Genomic DNA, 19,834 nt, shown 5'->3' with positions numbered 1-19,834 from the left:
ACGGTTAATAAATTAAAACCCACTCATTTTTTTTAATGCCCTCTCTGAAAATTAATCACCAATATAACCCTCAAACTGACATTTACACAACTGGCTGCTCCTTGCTTTTATCTTTCAAAGATTTGACTTTCTGTTGAAATTGGAGCGCATATATTGAACTAGCCAACCTATCCCAGTGCATAATAAATATCGAGGGTTCGAAATTCATCTCGGAATTTGTTTTTGAATTGGCATAAAACGGACGGTATCAGATTGGCCATCAGTTCCAGTCTGATATTAAATTCCAATGATAGTTCTGCCTGTGATGCGCAGCCAAGTAGATAACCGCCAAATTGTTCGCCAATCCCACGGACGAAATCCGGACCCCCGAGAGATTTTATTTTTTGTGAATTGTATCTTGCATTAATTAAGATGCATGTGTCTGCTTGAGACTTGTGGTCCTTCCCTGTTTGTAAACCCGAGGGATTATAATTGAATTTAACGAAACCTCTCTCACACCGACTCCACGATGCAGTTTTAAATGTGAAACTAGCTGCTCATGTTTGATTCAAGATGGCAAAGCAAGTGAAATAGAAAATAACAAATCGTGCTTGTTTCTGTCTTTTTTTCTTGGATATACATGTTTTTCTTAAGAAAAAAAGCTCTTCTCGAATTCCCGTATTCACCTCAAAGGAGAAACCTGCAGACCGTGAGTGACCTGGATCCAGCCAGCGAGCCTCTGGTCTGAAAATTAGGAGAACTCCAGTTCCACGTTTTCGGAGAGATCATTTTTGACACCAGGAGGAAGTGGAAAGCTTACAGTCTCTGCTCATGGCCACTGTACAACAGAAAGCATCAGGCTGCACCAAAAAGAGAGAGGAGAAATAAAGGCCGCTGGGAGCAGAGAAGATCCGAGTTGGGGAGTAGTGGAGAGGGGGACTTAGAAAAGGAGGATCTTCTCTCAACAGCCATCCTGAAGGTTTCCTATTCCCAGGAATGAGGACTGAAGCCTGGCTGGTTCCCAGATGATACAGTTGGGACAGAGTTTCTGGCTGTTAGCTCTTTGAAGAGGCTCCTAGTTTTTTCTTCCCTCCCAGGTTTTGCAGCAGGGTTTCTGGACTCTTCCCCTGGGGAGGTTGCAGCGATCTCCCCACGCTGCCTGGTGCCCGTCTCTGGTTGTTTGTGGGAGCCTGTGCCCCTCTCCTATTTTGCTCTAAAGACTGTTCCCCTGCTGCTGTAGCTCTCTCTCTCTCTCCTACCAAGATGGCGGACCTGGAGGCTGTGTTGGCTGATGTGAGCTATTTAATGGCGATGGAGAAAAGCAAATCGACTCCAGCCGCCAGAGCCAGCAAGAAAATTGTACTTCCAGAGCCCAGGTAAGAAATGAAAGAGAGAGTTGGGAGGGAAAGAAAAAAAAAATCCCCAGCACAAACCCCGAGGTTGAATCCGAATTTAAAAAGCTGAAGCTCATTTGTCATGACAAGCTGGCTAAGCACCTCTGAATTAACATCAAAACATAGCAGCAGTAGCTGTCATTTATTGCAGAAATTATTAATATCGTTAGTATATTCAATCATAAAATGCGGTATTAACGGGAGCTTAAGAAATCAAGTGAGCATAACCTGCATGCGCGTCCAACGGGACCGAATCGACAGTCAAACCAGACATTCGTTGTGTCCCCACCGTCAATATCCCAATTTGAGTGAATCACAAATTTGTTGTCCTTTTTTTTTCTGTTGAAAATTTTATGACCTCATTGATACCAATTTAACCAAAAACGTGTTTTGAGGTGAATGTATAATATGTTAAAAAATGCCCAGAGGATCATGCGTATTATTGAAAAACAAATCAAAAGTGTACATTCCCAAACGAATTGTATTAACCCAAAATATATAGGTTAAAATCATTGAATTTGGTTTTTTTGCTCGCTGTCACGTGGGTCTTCTGCATTAAGATATCCGGCAATTAGAATTCTATCTCAGAATTTGTTTAATTTGTTCAAGAATAAATCAAATAAAATATCTAAAATAAAAAAAGCCTCGTGAGTAAATTAAATTGGACAAGTTTTTAAAACAAATAATAGTACTTATCACAATTTAGGATTATGCCTTCCTGCAACGTGTTTGAATAATTTTAGGCTTGTCAAGTGTGATTAAATGTGAATAATATAATTTGAATTTGATCACAAAATCATGGTATCTTCAGCAAAAATAATTTTTTGGAGAAGAAAAGTTCAATCAGGTTTTGTTTTTGAAAATAGGCCACTTATGCTAGGAGTAATGAGACTATGTGTAGGTTTTATAGTTCCTTCCTGTCTGACTTGTACAAACACCAGCTTAGCAGAGTGCAACGTATGTTATGGGAGAGAGCTGAGGATACTTTGCTTCCATAGTAATATATTTGACATTCAAGCTTCCACAATCACGTGTTAGAAATTCAAGTTAAAACAAGTGCATAGGAAAAAAATTACGTTAACTTAAGTGCAGTTATGATGCACGTGTCTGTTGAATATTTGTGATTGTTAAACACTATGTATTTGAGGGCTGTAACTCAACCTATGCTTGAAGACTACATGTTTGAGAAAGAGGATGTAAACTAATTCAAATTTGGCTAAATTTGCTGATACTTGTTCCCTACTATCCACAAAAAACAAACTATGTTAAAAATATAGTGTTCTGTATATGAGCATGTGTATTCTCATAAACAGCTATACTTAGGAAACTATAAGTCTTTGTATAAATATAGTGCTTTGTAAATCTGTTACATGCTGGTGTAGGATTTAATAAAAATTAAAGTTATGTCTTTATTTCCTTAAAGAGATCCTCATCCGTTTTCATAAAATTTTCAATTCAGTTGACCAGCCTTGCATTTTTTGTTGTGGTTCTGATGCACTCACAGGAAACAAAACAAGTTAGCCGATTCCCAGAGGGGGAAACTAATTAATTGTTAACAATAATTTAAAAAAAAACACAAAAGTTTTAAAGTTTCTTATTAAAATTAGTCTTATATGGATGGCAATCTATCATGCATTATTTGCGATTTGTGTGAACATTTTGTCTCACATTTTAAAGGCTTTTTCAGTGTTTTTCGGAAATGTTATTTCTTTCAATCATTGGATTTTTGCTGCATAAAGTGAAAGTCTGTGGAAAATATTCCTGAAATAAATGTTGTGAAGCCATGAGTTATACATATATAGTTTCCAGAAATGAAATGCTTTATATAATATCCACTGAATGACAATAAATTACCATTATGCTTTGACAAGTATAAAAGGCCCTTAATACAGAAGTTCTGTGGGAGTGAGTTATGAAGAACCCACTTGCTAATGAAAGAGAATTCTGAATGTGTCATACTCTCCTTGCCATAGTAGTTTGTAATATTGATTATTTGGGAGCTGATTGGCTAGTTTAAAGGAAGTTCCCCTTTCGTTGAGAGAGAAGAGACACTGTCAGGTATAGAGGCAAAAAAAAATGAAATCCTAGGTTCAGCACCACCTGACCTACTCTGGGGTGTTCACACTTATATCAGCCCATGAAGACTAAGAATGAGGAAGAAAAACAACAAAGGTTCTTACTTTTGATTGTTATCTTGTTGCTTTTGCCAAGAAGTGCCTGAAGTGAGGAAAGAGGTGAGGTGGTGATCAGTGTTGTCCACCGTGGCCGAATAGTAACCTGACATTCTTTAGACTCTTAACTGAGGAATTGCTTTGGTGAAATGTCATTCGGCTTCTGGAATTCATGGAACTGTATCCCAACAAAGGTCAACGTGTCTTTTTTATGGATCTGTGATTCTGCCACTGAAATCAGAGGTGGATTTAGTTTAAGAAGACAGAACCTGAATAGGAACATACAGAAATAAATGGGGTTCAAAGAAGTCACAGAAATGGTTGAAGTGCAGGATGGAACCGAATGATTTTTGGTGTAGTTGGAACTGGGAATATCGATGTGAACACGTGAAGCAATACTCTGTCCCTAATTTTTGCTTTCTTGATTGTGAGAGGCAGTTTGGATGAACATTATTCTGCATTTAGTTAAGTTGTACCTGCACTCGGTGTCCGATAGAGAATTGCAGCTGTCTTTTACTCTAGATCTACCCCAAGGCAGAGGCAGATTTACTTTTCATTCAGGCTGTCCTGTACTCGACCTGGAGATGCTTAATGCTAACACTGAGTGCACATGATAGATGTTTCGTTGCCTAGTGTCATTAACTCTGACATAGGTGGACACAACATTTTTTGCTAAAAATGATTTGCAAAATATATACAGTTGTTGATTCCAGGAACCTCTGAAGTTTTTTTAAGATGGAATTATTGAGTTTCTGCTCAATGATAATCCACAGGATGGTAATAGTGGGGGTTTCAGTGATGGTAATGCTGTTGAATGTCAAGGGGCGGAGGTTAGATTGTCTCTTTTTGATGATAGTCATAGCCTGGCGCAGATGTTACTTGTCAGCCCAAGCTTGGATAGTGTCCAGATTTTTTTGCATTTGAACATGGACTGCTTCAGTATCTGAGGAGTCGTGAGTGGTGCTGAACATTGTGCAATCATCGGCGAACGTCCCCACTTCTGACCTTATGATGGAGGGAAGGTTATTGATGAAGCAGCTGAAGATGATTGAGTCTGGGACACTACCCTGAGGAACTCCTGCAGAGATGTCCTAGAACTGAGATAACTGACCTCCAACAGCCCCAACCGTCTTCCTTTGTGTCAGGTATGACTCCAACCACCAGAGCTGTTAGAGTCAGGAAAGGACGAAGTTCATGTCATGGTTATAAGAGTGGGCATGACTGTGATGACTCTCACTCACTTCTGGAGATGTGAGAAAATTATTTTTAGAAAAAGAAGAGGGTGGAGAACATCAACAGTTCTACACAAGTTCCATCCAACTGGATGATGGTCGAGAGGGGTTGAAGAATGATGGTGTGGTCGGCTGTGTCAAAAGTTGAGAAGGATGAGCCTGGTTAGATTTCCTCTGCTGCAATCAGATATGATGTAATCTGTGACTTTAAGAACTGATTAGGTGCTGTGGTAGGGTTGGAGTCTTGATTTTTAGGACTTGAGCTTGGGTCCCTGCAGCCTAAATTGAGGCTCAATAATGACAGGAGCCTACCAGAAGGGGAATGGCAGCAATAAACGTAGTGCAGACAACATTTGTTTCTTGCTTTGTGTGCTTCCTGTGTCGCACATACAACCACAGAAGCTTACAGAACAGAAGTTAGCTATTTGGCCTGACATTTCTGTGTTGGTTCTTTGGGATTAGGTCTCTGATTTATTTACCACTGTTCTGCTCCTTTCATAGTGTCCTGTATTTTTCTCTGCTACAAATACTTATTTAATTTTTGTACAATGGTATTTGCCTCAAGCATTCCCTGAAACAAATTGCATACTGTGATAGATCTATGTAGGAATTTCTCTTAAATTGTTTGTAAAAGACTGAAGCAGGTTAAAATTGGTGGCATCTTGCCACTGACTCCTCAATGACGAGAAATATTTCTTCCTTGTTCACTCTAACAAATTCCATAGTCATTTGAAAGAAAATTTGATTAAAACTAATTTCAGCCTTCTTTGCTCCTTTGGTAATAACCCCACAAATTTCAAATCTATTTCTAAGGATTTCTCCTTACCCTACACTCATCCTGTTGACCTGTTGTAAGATCTAAATGTCTTTAGTATTTCTAAAGTGAGACCATTAAAACTGCATACATTATTTTAAATGTTAGAAGTTCCAAAGAGACTCATTTTGGACTCAAAACATTAACTCTGTTTCTCTGCACAGATGCTGCCAGATATGTTGAGTTTCTCTAGCATTTTTTGTTTTTATTTCAGATGTCTAACATCTGCAGTATTTCACTTTATTTATTTATTTATTTATTGACTGACCAGTATTTTGTACAAATTTTGATCTTTTATTCAATCTAAAACTGTTGTGTTTTTTTGCTGAATAAAAATGTGCTTGCACTTGTATGTTCAAAGAATTGTGTATTTGAATACTTGAGTTTCTCTGTTGACCTGTGTCCCTTAGAAACTTTACATTGAGTATGTACTCCCATTCATTGTTTTATTTTTCCCAGATATTACTTCAGGTGTATTTATCTTCTATAAATCACATCAGACGCCAGTCTGCCATTTTAAACTATCTGTTTTTCCTGAAGTCTTCTACAGCTATTCTTATTTGTCAAAACCCTGACTTTTGAGTTTTCAGTTAATTTTAAGATGCCTCTCATGCTCAAGTTAAATAATAACAGGACCATCTGTACATCCTTCTCCAATACAAACAAAACCCATTTGCCCAACACTTTGATTTCTTTCTGTGCAACTATACTTCTTGCATATGATGATTTTTGTTAAAACAAATCTCTTACGAGACACCAGGACATTGTATGTAAAATGCCTGATGTTTTCAATTACTTACTACTTCAGAAGCTCTGAAATTTTTCAAAACCTGACTAGCTTAAAATATAACTGTGCTGGCTATCTTGACTAACTCTTACATTTCTGAATACTTAGTAATTTTATCTCAAATTATGGATTCTGAGACTTTGTACCCAATGATATTAGATTGACTAATCCATAAAATTCCATGACCATCCACCTTTTTTGGAAAAAAGTGTGCAGTGGTGTAATTTCCATATTTAAGGAATGGAAAACTGTGGACAAACCCACTATCTCTGATTTTTTTTTCAGTATTGTTGGGCATGTGCCATCAGGCTTCAGTGCTTATTCACCTTGGATCCTGCACTGTAATGGTTCCACTAGTATTTGCACAGTCAACAAGTGACCTGTTTACAAGCTTATATCAATGGTGCTCTGTGTGTGCCCATTAGGAAACATTTAGGGGATGAGTTTGATCCTTTCTCTTGGGAAGTGTGTTTTTTTTTGTCTAATATCTTCTGAATGGGATGATATCAAGAACAATAGAGGCTGGCCCAATTAATTGTCATATAGTGCATTGCCTTTGTATAACAACAAGCTAGGTTGTTGGGTCATTGCAACCTTCTTGCCAACTCTGTAACCAAAGGGAAGAAAGTGATTTGGAGAAAGTCATGGATGCACTGCGTCAGTTGCAATATAAAGTGAACAAATTTTTAAGGATTAATTTGAAATTGTTACTTGTATAAAACAAGTGACAACTTGACTTATATTACTCCGTTAATGTAGAAAATATGACAGCTTTTACATACGAAGGACAAAAATAAAATAGGTAAAAGAAGTGCAGAAAAAATGATGGTGAGCTGTAGAGAGAGAGTTAGGAGAGTTTAGGATGGTTTCTTAAAATGAACAGTGGGGTTAAGAGTAGAAGAATTCAGAAAGAGATGTCCAGTGAGTACAATACTGGTTGCACGCACAAGATCAAAGTTGGCAGAATGTAAGTAATTGATGAGGAAATATATGTATAGTTACAGGGACAAGAGATAAGGAAACCATGGAGAGACTTTACTTTGTCTTTGTTGGTTGCATTAGATCATTGCATTGGTAACCAAGTGACACTACTACAATGCCAAGCTTAGTATAAACGCAGAATAAAGTCCAGGTGGTCACTGATCTACCACTGCAGGTGGTAGTGGTAGGAACAATTTGAAATGATAGCTTAACAATAAAATTGTACATTGACAGAAGATTTTCCATTAGCTTACTTGGATCAATACAATAAAAAACATTGACAACAATTTCTAAGTGTCACTCGGCATGCACTTTTTATCCTGCAATCAATGAAGAGTATCAGAAAACTAAAGCAATTTAATCCTTGGTGGTTTTTATCTGTCAGTGCAGTTGACTATTGCTGTCTGTGATTTGATGGCAGCTGGTTAAATCAGGTGATCAAATGATATATAATCTGTAAATAAGTGGTGAGAATGAGTTTCTTGGCCTGAACTTTAGACAAAAACTCATACATTTGGTGGTCAAGGCTATACCCTACAAATGTGTTCAATTAAGAATATGCTAACATAGTAAATCATAAGATTGTAACTATAGGCAGTTGTAACTTACTTTATCATAACTTCAGCCATGTTACTGAGTGGAGGGACTAGCTGTACTTGGAGTGAACGTGCGTAAAATTACCAAAGAATGGTGGCGAAGGATGGTTATTTGCATGCTATGTGAGAATAAAATCAGAGGAAGAGTCATTTCTGAGTTGGAGGGAAGAAATCAGCTGTTCATGGATGGAGGAAAAAGAACTTCTGTACAAGTGCCAAATACAGAGATTAGCATTGAAAGACTAGGATTGCTGTCTTCCCTTTAGCTTAACAGGACTTGTGACTTTACAGAACCAAAGAAATGTCGAAAGGAGGAAATATAATTTACCAAAAAGCTTTTTTCTGCCTTGGTATTTGGGTGTCATCAACTCTGGCAACATTTATTGCCAATTCCTAATTGTCTTGGAGAAGGATGTGATGACCAGCTACCCTGAACATGTATAGACCTTTTGGGTATAGGGACATCAACAACGCTATAGACAGGAAGTTCTAAAATTTTGACGAAACAACATTGAAAGATTGGTGATATGGTTCCAAACAAGCAGCATGTATGAATTGGAGCTGAACTTGCAGGTGGTGGTGTCACGTACGCCTGCTACATTTGTCCTTCTCAGTGGTCAAGATCATGGATGAGGTGCCAGTCAAATTGGGTGCCTTGACCTGATTGGTGTTGAACTTCTTGAATGTTGTCGGATCTGCATTCATCCGGACAAGAGGAGAATATTCCCTCATACTCCTGACTTGTTCCTTGTAGGTGGTGGACAGTCTTTGGTGAAATACGACACAAGTTACTTGCAATGTTTTCTATAAGCTGTGTGGTGCTCATGCCAATCAGTGTGCTGATACCATTCCCAGCATTGACTTCTGGTTTTGGAAGTTGCTGCCAACACACACCTCTGTGCAGAATAAAATAAAACTAAAGGGAAATCAGTTACTTGCAGCAAAATTCCTAGCCTCTGACCTGATCTTGTCGCCACACTATTTATATGACTGTCGAGCCCAGTTTCTGGTCCGTGATAACTCATGGGATGTTGTTAGTGAGGGGCTTCAGCAATGGTAATACAATTCAACATCAAGGTGATAATTTAAATTCTTTCATGTTGGAGATGTTCATTGCCTGTGAATGTTATTTAACAGTTGTCTGCCTAAGACAGGTCCTGTTGCATTTGAACATGGATTGCTTCAATTCTGAGGCGTCATGAATGGTGTTGGATGTTGTGCATTTATCAGCAAACACCCCAACTTCTGACCTTCTGATAGGTGGAAGGTCTTTGGTGAAGCAGCTGCAGATGATGAGGCTAGTATACTAGCCTGTGGAACATCTGCAGAGACGATTGACCGCCAACAATCATAACTGCCTTCCTTTGTCCCACGTACGACCTCTACCAGTGAATAGCTTGCTCCCCGATTCCCATTGACCCCAGCTTTGCTAGGGCTCCTTGATGCCACTCTTGGTCCAATGCTGCCTTGATATCAAGGGCAGTCACTCTCACCTCACCTCTGGCATTTAGCTGTTTTGTCCTTGTTGGGATCAAGGATGTAATTGAGGTCAAAAACTCAGGGACTTTTCTAGAACCCACCCTGAGAATCGATGAATGTTGCTGAGTGATTGTGGCTTTTAAGCATTGACAATGGCCCATTCACTTTGATTGAGAGTAGGCTAGTGGTACTTGGCCAGGTTGGATTTGTCCTGCTTTCTATGGACAAGACAAACCTGAGCAATTTTTATTGTTGCTGGGTGAATGCCAATGTTGTGGCTGTATTCAGTAGCTTGGCTAGGGGTGAGGCTAGTTCTGAAGAACAAATCCTCGGGACTATTGCTGGAAGTTTGTTAGGGCCTGTAGCCTTCAGTTGTGTCTTGATAACACAGAGTGAATTGAATTGGCTGATGCTGAGGAACACCGGGGGAGGTTAAGATTGATCTTCTGGCTGAAGATGGATGCATATGCTTCAGCCTTACCTTTTTCACTAAGGTGCTGGGCTTCTCCCACCTTTATGAGGATGTAGATGAGGGACCACCTCCTACTGTTAGTTGTTTATTTGTCTATGACTGTTCCCATCTGGATATTGATCTGTACTTAGATCTGATTCTTTTTTGTGGGTTTGATAGATGGGGCTTACTTTGTACATTTTGGCATGCAATTATTCCAATCTTGTAGCTGCATCAAGCAGATGCCTCATCGTTATGAATGCATGGTGCTAATCTGGCATCTCCACAGGCACTCTTCTTTGAACTGATTTCCCTGCTTGATAGTAATTGCAGAGTGGGGGTATGTTAGCCATAACGTTATAGATTGTGGTTGAGTATGTTTTTTTGTTTCTGATGAGCAAAAACGTCTTTAGGCAACTCAATTTCGAGTTGCTAATTCTGTTCAAAGTCTGTTCCATTTAGTATGGTGGTAGTGCCAACAACATGATTGAAGCTAATGACTGTTCCTGGTGGTTTCTCCTACAATACTGTCATGGTCTGACATCTGTAACAGGTTGATTATGAAGATGAGATCTAATAAACTTCCCTCTTGTTGGTTCCCTTGCCGCCTGCCACAGACTGAGTCTGGTAGTTATATCCTTTGGCTCTCAATCAGCTCAGAGCAGTCATGGTGTTATTGAGTCACTCTTGGTGATGAATATCGAGGTTCCCCACCTATAGTACATTCTGCACTGTTGCCAGCATCGCTAGTTCCTCCCAGTGGCATTTAATTTGGAGGAGTATTGGTTCATCAGCTGGAAGTCGGGTACATGGTAATCAGTAGGGAGTTTCCCACGTTTGACCTGATGCTGTAAACTTAAACTTAATGGGATATGGAGTCAATGTTGAAGACTCTCAGGGTACCTCCCTGTCAGCTGTACTACTGTTGCATCACCTCTGGTGAGTCTGTCCTGCTGGTGGGAAAGGACATATCCAGGGATGGTAATGGTGGGGTCTGGGACAGTCATTATTCTTGGAATCATAGCTCAGACAGTGTCACTTGACTAGCCTGTGAGATATAGTTCTCTCTCAACTTTGCACAAGCCCCCAGATTTTTTCCAGGGTTGAAAGGGCCTTGTTTGCCATTGTTGTTTCTGGTGTCCAGGTGATGCTAGGTCTTCTGTCCAGTTTGGTTCCAGATAGTTTGATACAGCTGAACAGCTTGGTAATTGTTTGGAGTGCAGTTAAGAGGCAACCAACCATATTGCTCTGGAGTGTCATGTAGGTCACGACCAGGTAAGGATGTCAGATTTCCTTCCCTAAAATGCACTAGTATATCAGATGGGTCTTTTGTGACAATTGTTACATGGTTGCAATTAGACAGGTTTTTAATTCCACATTTTACTAAATTCATTTTTCGCCATCTGTCATAGGTTTAAGGCCAACTATGTCGGCAGAACATTTGCCTGGGTCTCTGGACTGCTAGTCCAGTGAAATTATCATGACCACATTGCATTCCTTTACATGTCTGGACTGTTACTATAATATTGAAATACACTCTGTGCGGCATGCTCCCTCCTCAATCATAATTTGTTCCTCACTTGTCTTTGAGAAGCTAGTTAAAGCACATCAAATGTCTCAGTCTCTGGTGAAATGTATGGGATTTCATCCAATTTGTCAGAAATCAACATGTTGCAGTTTAATGAAACATTGGAAGATTTATACATTTTTATTCTTTATTTTTAGCATACGCAGTGTTATGCAAAAGTACCTGGAGGAAAGAGATGAACTAACCTTTGAGAAGATTTTCAATCAGAAAATTGGTGAGTGAAAAAATTTCAGTGGTGATGTTTTTCTGCTGCAGTTTAAATTTTCAGATTTGTTTGTTCACAAGAGTGGCATACATCATGTGTTTTTACAGAGGGTGTGAAATTCAACCCTTTGAATGCAGGCTTTTCTAGAGTCCTAGAGATCATACTTGATTATTGTTCACTTGATGATTATTTTTATCTCTTTCTTCATTCCTCTCCTGAAGTTGCAACTTGTTCAGGGATGGGGCTTTGAGTGTGCCTGGAGCCATCCGGCACATAACAAAATACTCAGTCTTCATATGTATAGGCTAGAAATAAACTATTTTTAGAGAAGTTTCAAATATGTATCACACTGAAGCCCGATCCACAAAAGCATACTTTCCAGGAGAAGTCGCCAGTTAATTGGCAGTGTGGAAACCCTTTGTTTATTCACACTAACCTAAGGATAAAAATGCCAACTGTAGTTTCACCTGATCATGTTCAAGTAGTTCAGCATTGACTAGACATTGAACAAGGGACTTGGTCTAAATAGATCAGGGACCTACCAAGTTAACTAGCTATGGCAACATTTGAACACAAACCTGTTTTTAATTGTGTTGTTGTTTAAATGCATTATTTTGTTTTTAAACTTTATCTGGTTTCAAGTATGGTGAGGGTGGAGAGCGTTTTGACAAAGCTGTTGATTTGACCAATGCAGGTAACGGTTAAGTCACCATAGTCCTGCCAGACCATAGAGCTGCTCTTTTATTAGTGAGAGACAACTGGCGACATTTTAACCTGAGGGTCACAACACCTCAGCTGAGGGGAGAGATTGAGAAGTAGAGTTCGATGCACTAACTTCAGTTAAGTTGAATAATGAAATAGATGCAGCAGCAAGATTGAAGTGGGGGAAAGAAATGATCCTAATTGATCTGAAGTATCATCAGTCATGTTTGCATGTTGCCTGTACTACCCATGAAAGATGCTGCCTTGCCTCCTCCTGAATGCTCGATTGTTTCCTGAGCCTGGTGGATTTGCATGCGCAATCTGATTGGCCGGGCTGAAGCCAGACCAATGTGGCAGCTTCCCTTTCTGATATGTCACTGATTTTACTCCCATACATTGGTATAACCCTTCTGAATGTCTCTAGTATCCTACCAAAGGCGTCACCATCTTCAATCAATCAATTATAGTAAATGACTAAATTTTGTACTTAAGTTGAAATAAAGACTTCTCCCAGGCTATTATATCTTTTCTAAGGTGTCAGCCCAATACGGTTCAATATTACACTTGTAGCCTAACCAGGATTTTGTATTGCTGTAACACAAATGTCTGTCCCGTGTATTCTCGTCCTCTAGATTTGAAGGGCAGGATTCCGTTGATCTGTTTTATTTTCTATATTTGTTCATGAAATTTAACATTGATAGATGATATTGTTTTAATGTTTGCAAAGTCTTATCACGCAGGAGCCACAAGTGATGGGTTCATCCTGTTACTAACAGGCTGTTCATCATTCACTTTTTCTGATACTCCATTAATCCTGGGGTCTTGTCTATCTACCATCTATTCTGAAGTGATTACGTTCACCAACATTTAGCTGTTGGAAAAATATTGTTTGAGTAAAGTTCAGTAAAACAATTTCTCAGACTCATTCAATGTGTTATTTTTGGTTCCAAAAGAGTTCCTTATTAGTGGTAAAAGTCTTTCTAATTTATAAAGTGGTGAACATAAGGGGCTTGGACTTCAGGTTTAATTTTAGAAAAAGACAATATGTTATCAGCCATTGTAGGGGTTACATGTACTGCTACAGTAGAGAATGAAATGCAGCAGAGGAGCTGAAAATGTATTTCTGGACAGTTCAATATCTCTCATATTTATCTCATCTTTTTATGAAATGTTGCTTCATAGTTCTATGTTCTATACTTTTTCCTAGGGTGGAGGTAGCTATTACGAAGGGGCATAGTTTTAAAGTGAGTGGAGGTAGATATAGGGGAGATGTCAGAGGTAGGTTCTTTACTCAGAGAGTGGTCGGAGCATGGAATGCATTGCTGGAGAGGGTAGTGGAGTCGGCCTCATTAAGGGCATTTAAGCGGCTGTTAGATAGGCATATGGATGATAGTATTAGGTGGGGTGGAGGTTCGATAGACCTTAGGTTTGGGGTAAACATTCAGCACAACATCGTGGGCTGAAGGGCCTGTACTGTGCTGTACAGTTCTATGTTCTATGTACTTCAAGAAAATTTAGGAAACTACTCGTATGTATTGGAATTTTACACAATGTCAATGAGAAAGGAATGGTTAATTACATTTCTGTTCCGCATTTGATAAGAATTCTTCATTTGGAACTTTTATACTGGGAATGAAAGAGAAGTGAGTTTGATGAGTTAGATTTTATTCACCACTCTTTCTTTCTTGTTAAAATCATTCTTTTTATACCCATCTTTCTGACGAGTAACATTTTAATATCTCATCCTTTGGCTTGGTATCCTTTCTTTATGTCTCTGTAAACTGACTTTTGACTTTTTTTTTTCAAATGTTGAAAACCCTAAAAATGAAGTTTGTTGAGTGAATTGAAAGTAGTTTGATTCACCCAACTTTTGTATGAAGAGAATAGGTGATATATTTTAAACTTATGTAATTCTCTCTGAATGAGAATATGTTTTTGGAATAAGGTAGATTTGGAAGGATTTAACCCAATGGAATTTCCTATACTTGGGTGATATGTGCCAAATTTTAAGTTGGTTATACTGTTTTTTATGCTAAAGTTTTAATAGAAATGCTAATAACTTTAAAAATCTCACAGGGATTGTGTGCAGATATGGTCTTGAATAGCTTCCTTTATGGTTAACAAAATGAGTCTGAAAAATGAAATCACTGTGAAGTGAATCCTGGTTGAACAAGTTTTATTCTTTTTAGATCCACAGCACCCGCTAAGCCCATTGCATCTATGGATGTTGGCCTCCATGAACAACACAACTATTATAGCTCTACAGGTTCCCTACCATTCAAAGCTCTATAGTAAGAAGACTGCAGAATGGCATAAATGGCTGTGTTACTGCTGGAAATCAGTAATGAGTTAGCAGTTTGCAAAACTTGACTGTAAGCAGCAATATGACATAAAGGATAGAAAGGTCTAGAGAAAGAAGGCCTGCGCTCTGCATGTTAGAAGCCGTGTTCCTGTGAAAATGTATAAAGTTTACAATGAGACTTTAACTGAGGATATTGGTTAATAATTCAAATGAGCTTTCCCAATTACATTCAATATGTTGCATTGTATTTCTAGGAGAAATGGTGATTGCAATCTGGATAATTGCAAGATGCAGTTAGTATTTATTCTGTTCCATTTTACAGCCCTACATAGGGTGGCTCATTATTTGTTTCAAGTCATGATTCACTCTCCCGTCATCGATCGTAGATCATAGATCATAGAATCCCTACAGTGTGTAAACAGGCCCTTCTGCCCAACAAGTCCACACCGACTCCCAGAGCATCCGACCCAGACCCATCCCCCTATAACCCACTTAATCTACACATCCCTGAACACTACAGGCAATTTAACATGGCCAATCCACCTAGCCTGTACACCTTTGGACTGTGGGAGGAAACCGGAGCACCTGGAGAAAACCCATGCAGACACGGGGAGAATGTGCAAACTCCACACAGTTGCCCGAGGGTGGAATCAAACCCAGGTCCCTGGTTCTGTGAGGCAGCAGTGCTAACCACTGAGCCACCGTGCCGCCATGTTGTGCAATGTTTTGGCTATTACATGTTATGTCCCATCGCTCGATAATTTCCAGGTGCATGGAACAGTGCGGTTCTGTTCAGACACAAGAATAAAGCAGGTAGCCCATTTGCTAATCTGAATTGTGGGAAATCTAGAGAGTGAACAGCATTTTGAAGGTAATACATTTATTGATTGACTTCGCTTGACTCTTTGCACGTTCCGAGTACCATTAAAGCCTTCTCATTATTATGATACGTTCTCTGTTAAAAATTGCACAAGTACAAGGGAAATTTTCATTGTCTTTCTGTGCATGGAAAACTGTTTTGTTAAAATCAATGTGAGCCTGTAATCAAGACTCTCCTAGGGCACTGCTGTATCTTCTTGGGGGAAGCAAACTTCAGTGGCTGCCTTGGCTTCGTTTTGAAAATTCTTTCTTCATACTACAGTAAAATTTTATCTTGCATGTTTTTAAGAGACAAAACCGTCTGTTTGACCCCATCTTGTATAGTAATGTCTGATTGATCTGCTCCTGATAGTGCCATTTTAGCCCTTTTATATTGTGGTTTAAAATGAAAATTAGTAAGCTCACATTCTTTTGTTTAGTGCTTAGAAAAGATTCTGTAATAGGTAGCAAATCTGTTACCCCAAAAAAGGATTTATTTTGAAATTTATGTATGGGTTTATATGATAGCTGGACAAAGGATCTGATTCATGTATAACCTTCAGACAGGCAATGGTCAAAATGAATGTTATTGGGGAGGGAAAGATAAACAAGTGCAGCTCAATGGAAGCTAATTAATCTATTTCAAAAACAAGTTTTTAACAACACCCACAGAGCAGATGCAGATTACCAATCTTTAAGTCTTCAGATCTGCAATGGTGCCAGCAAGAAGCAGCATCTAAAAGTGTGTTGGCGGACAATTTCAACATCTGACAACTGCAGCAATCTAATTTCAATTTTGCAGCCTAAAATTAGGAAAGCTAACAATCTTAGAACATGTGAAAATGTTAGATGTGTGAAATAGAATTTCTGATTGATGGGTATGTGTTCTGTTATTTAAGAATTTGGCTGTTGGTATTGCTGGTGATTGTGATAGTTAAATTCTGCTTTATAATATATTTTGAACAATTAATTTTGTGGGACCTTTTGGATTTCAAAGAATTTAGTTACTTGTTTTTTTTAAAAATGTCTAACAGTGCAAAATGGTTGGTTTACTACACCTGTTGAAGGTTTAAATGTATGAGATTAACTGTACTATTCACAGAACTAATCCAGCAAAATGACATCAGCATCTTTAGTCAGCATAATTAACGGAAAACCGGCCAGCAAAAACAGAGTGTTATGCAGAACGAATACTGGGCTCCTCTGAAAGACTTGCACTGAGCAGTGCTATGGTGAGAGCTGGACATAAATTATGGGGGAATCTTCAAGGAGCCTGAACAACTCTGGGCTTTGGCAGGGAATCTGAGAGTCATGGGAGAAGTCCAGCGAGGCCTTTCTTGAGTTGGAAGAAAGCTGCATTTTCCAAGTAAGTTTCATGCATCAAGATAAGATTTTCACTGGACAGTGAAGCGATGCCGATTAAGGGAGATTGTTGCTTTTTGTTGACTTCATTTCACTGCATGTCTTGCCTGATTAGTACGCAGCTTTGTATCTTACTACCTACCACAAGAAAGTTTGACACTGAGAATTTCAACAAGAATGTCAGGGTGGGTACCTGGCAATTCCAGTTTGAAACTTGCTTCTTTAGACCTCTATCTTGGACACCTGACTTCTGCATCTCCAGGGTACGCTCCATGGGCATCGTTGTAAACACACCCCATTCATGTACCTTGTCATCAGACACTTGCCAGCCTCTCTGTATCATCATGGCACATGTCTGATCCACTTGCAGCATGTTTCTGCACTTTTTTGAAGGTTTACTTTGGGGTGCTCTGATAACTATCATTCTAACGCTGCTGCCCAAACAGTTTGCATACAGAGCCAGGCACCCAGCTCATGCATTCAACCCAGCTGCTTTTCAGTGCTGTCAGCTCGCTGTCTTTAGCACTCATTTACATTGAGCCTATCTGGATGCTCACAGCAGGGAAATCCTCATTCAACTCAAAGTCTCCAGGAACAGTAAGCCAAGGGCAGCCTCCAATACCAGTCTAGGGTTTTGGGCATGGTCAATGTTGAGTTCCTCATTGCATAAGTTAAGAGAAGCCAAATGTCAGATTGTACATTACCTATTAGATTTTTTTCTCCTGAAATGGGAGAAAGGGAGAGAATGAGAAATTATGGGAGATAAGAGGGTGGCAAAGCTGTTAGTGCTGGTGCAGGTGGGGGGAAAAGTGGTGAGTTCTTCTGGGTGAATGAGTAGGCAGTGCAGAGGCCATGCAGGGATAGAGGTGCAAAAGAGTGAGATCGGTGGGACCAACAGAGGGAAGATGTTGTGGTCAATAGTGAGAGTGGGAGAGCATGAGCTTCAGTGGAAGGTGGGTACGGTAGCAGAGATAGTGAGTGTGGTATTAGGGGCCCTACACTGCTGAATGGCCAACACTGCATCAACCCGTGTGGCGGCATCTCGTGTCATGGCCTCCTCTACCAGTCCTGGGGGAAGACCCTGGCTGTTCTCTGCACATCCCTATCCACAAAGCAAGACACCAGTTTCCCCTTATCTGCCATTTCTCGGGCAAATGTCGTGAATCATTCAGGACAGTTCTGGATTGAGCATACCTTTAAAGATGGCATGGGTACCAGGGAATGGACTTTTTCCAGTTATGGTGAGTGATTGAATCAGGCTAGCATTGAATGAGAGGGCTGTCATTGTGTTTGGGGTAGGTGGTTAACAGGACAAGTTTAGGATGATATGGCAAGAAAGCTTGCATCGCCTTGCAGAGAGAAATCCTCCTTGAAACCCAATGAAATTGACACTTGGCCAAAAAAAAATACACATGGAGTCATGTGAATTCAACATGGAGTTTCAAGGTGCTGAACAATGTCATGGTTCAGGATAGGTTGAAAAATGTTTCACAAATGAAGTCATGTGGACTGAGCAATAAACAAAGAGCAATATGCACTGTGTATAGCATGTAGAGATTGAATAAAGCATTATATAGGGAGATTGCATAGACTGAGATTTACATTAATTGGGGTGTTGGATAGACTGATTTAATGTGCAGCAATTAATGTTAACGCAACGTACAAGAAGCTGAATAAGTTAATTCACAACAACTACAAGTCAATTTGCTGAGGTATGTTAGGAATGTCCAGTGTAAAATGATGATATATCATGAAGGTTGTTTAATAGAGGCTGATGTCACTTCCTCTGGCAGGAGATACGTTTATCTTTTTTAATTCAGCATTTTCTCCGTCTGTAGCCCTGTTCTTTTAATGTCCATTTGCAGCTTTCAGTAAATGATGCAAGGCATGATTTATTCATTTTATGAACAAACAGGAGCAGCTGGCTGTGGCTTCATCACATCATGAAAGCTATAAAAATGTTATGGATGGAGAATTAGCCGTTTTAAAACACCTCTGGCAAATGCAAACCAGCTCTTGCAAGTTTTGCAGGATCTCATTTTTAATCTGATTTCTGTGGTGCTGCATACAAAGAAGCCTTACTTTATGCATCAGACCCAGCAGAGGTCACTCACTGAGTAAATTTATCCACCCAAATTGATAGCATTCAGTGACTTCTATAATATCTACTTGAATCAAAATGTAGAATGAAAATTCACTGTGGGCACATTTGGACAATAACATGAAGAAGTAATCAGTCACAATGCGGGTGTGCAGGTGGCCTCCACAGGAAGAGGGTTTGAGGAAGAGACTGGAAGGTGAAGTGGATGGGGGCGTTTGGGGAGTGGTTGAGCTTCCCCTCCCCAGTAGAGTAGCTCTTTACTCAGCCATTTGTTGCTATGGTGAAGAGCAGTGTGCAGAAGCAATGGTAACAGTGCATGGAGGATGCCCAGTGCATGTGCTGGCGATGGGCAGTCATTTGTTTGTTGGATCCATGCTAAGCAGATATTTTTATCTGTGTGGTGGGAATGGTTGAATGTGCAGGTCTACAAATGTGTAGGCCGCAAGCCACAGAAAACACAAAAGAAGTTCCTGGCAGCTGCTGTTTCATAGCTTTGTAGTGATTGTGGTACTGCAAACCCGTGTTCCTGTGCATGCACTACCTGGTGATAGCATTCATTTATAAATGCAACTTACTGTAAAATAGTCGATTTTTTCCTAGAAGGTGCCCACCATACATTTCTCCCAATTAGAAATTCCACTGAAACCAAATCTGCATTGAATACAGGAGTAAGAGTGGAATGGCCTAGTCGCATGATTGCTAGACTATTAATTCAGAAACTCGGCTAATGTTATGGGCACCCAGGTTCGAGTCCTGCCACGGCAGATGGTGGAATTTGAATTTAAATTTTAAAAAATCTGGCATTGAGGATCTACTGATGACCATGAAACTA

General features: G+C 39.6%; 1 protein-coding gene across 1 annotated transcript in view; it reads left to right on the top strand.

Moving 5' to 3' along the window:
• Positions 1-702: 702 nt before the first annotated feature.
• The window catches only part of grk3 (G protein-coupled receptor kinase 3), a 267,076-nt gene continuing 247,944 nt past the window's right edge, over positions 703-19,834 (top strand). The window contains exons 1-2 of the mRNA XM_048611731.1: positions 703-1,355; positions 11,610-11,686. Of these exons, the coding sequence (XP_048467688.1) occupies positions 1,243-1,355; positions 11,610-11,686 (190 nt within the window). The 5' untranslated portion in view covers positions 703-1,242. The remainder of the gene's footprint in view (positions 1,356-11,609; positions 11,687-19,834) is intronic.

This window comes from Rhincodon typus, chromosome 24 (assembly GCF_021869965.1).
Source record: "Rhincodon typus isolate 14 chromosome 24, sRhiTyp1.1, whole genome shotgun sequence".
In the NCBI taxonomy this organism is placed as follows: Eukaryota; Metazoa; Chordata; class Chondrichthyes; order Orectolobiformes; family Rhincodontidae; genus Rhincodon; species Rhincodon typus.
This window is presented reverse-complemented; position numbering and strand designations above follow the sequence as displayed.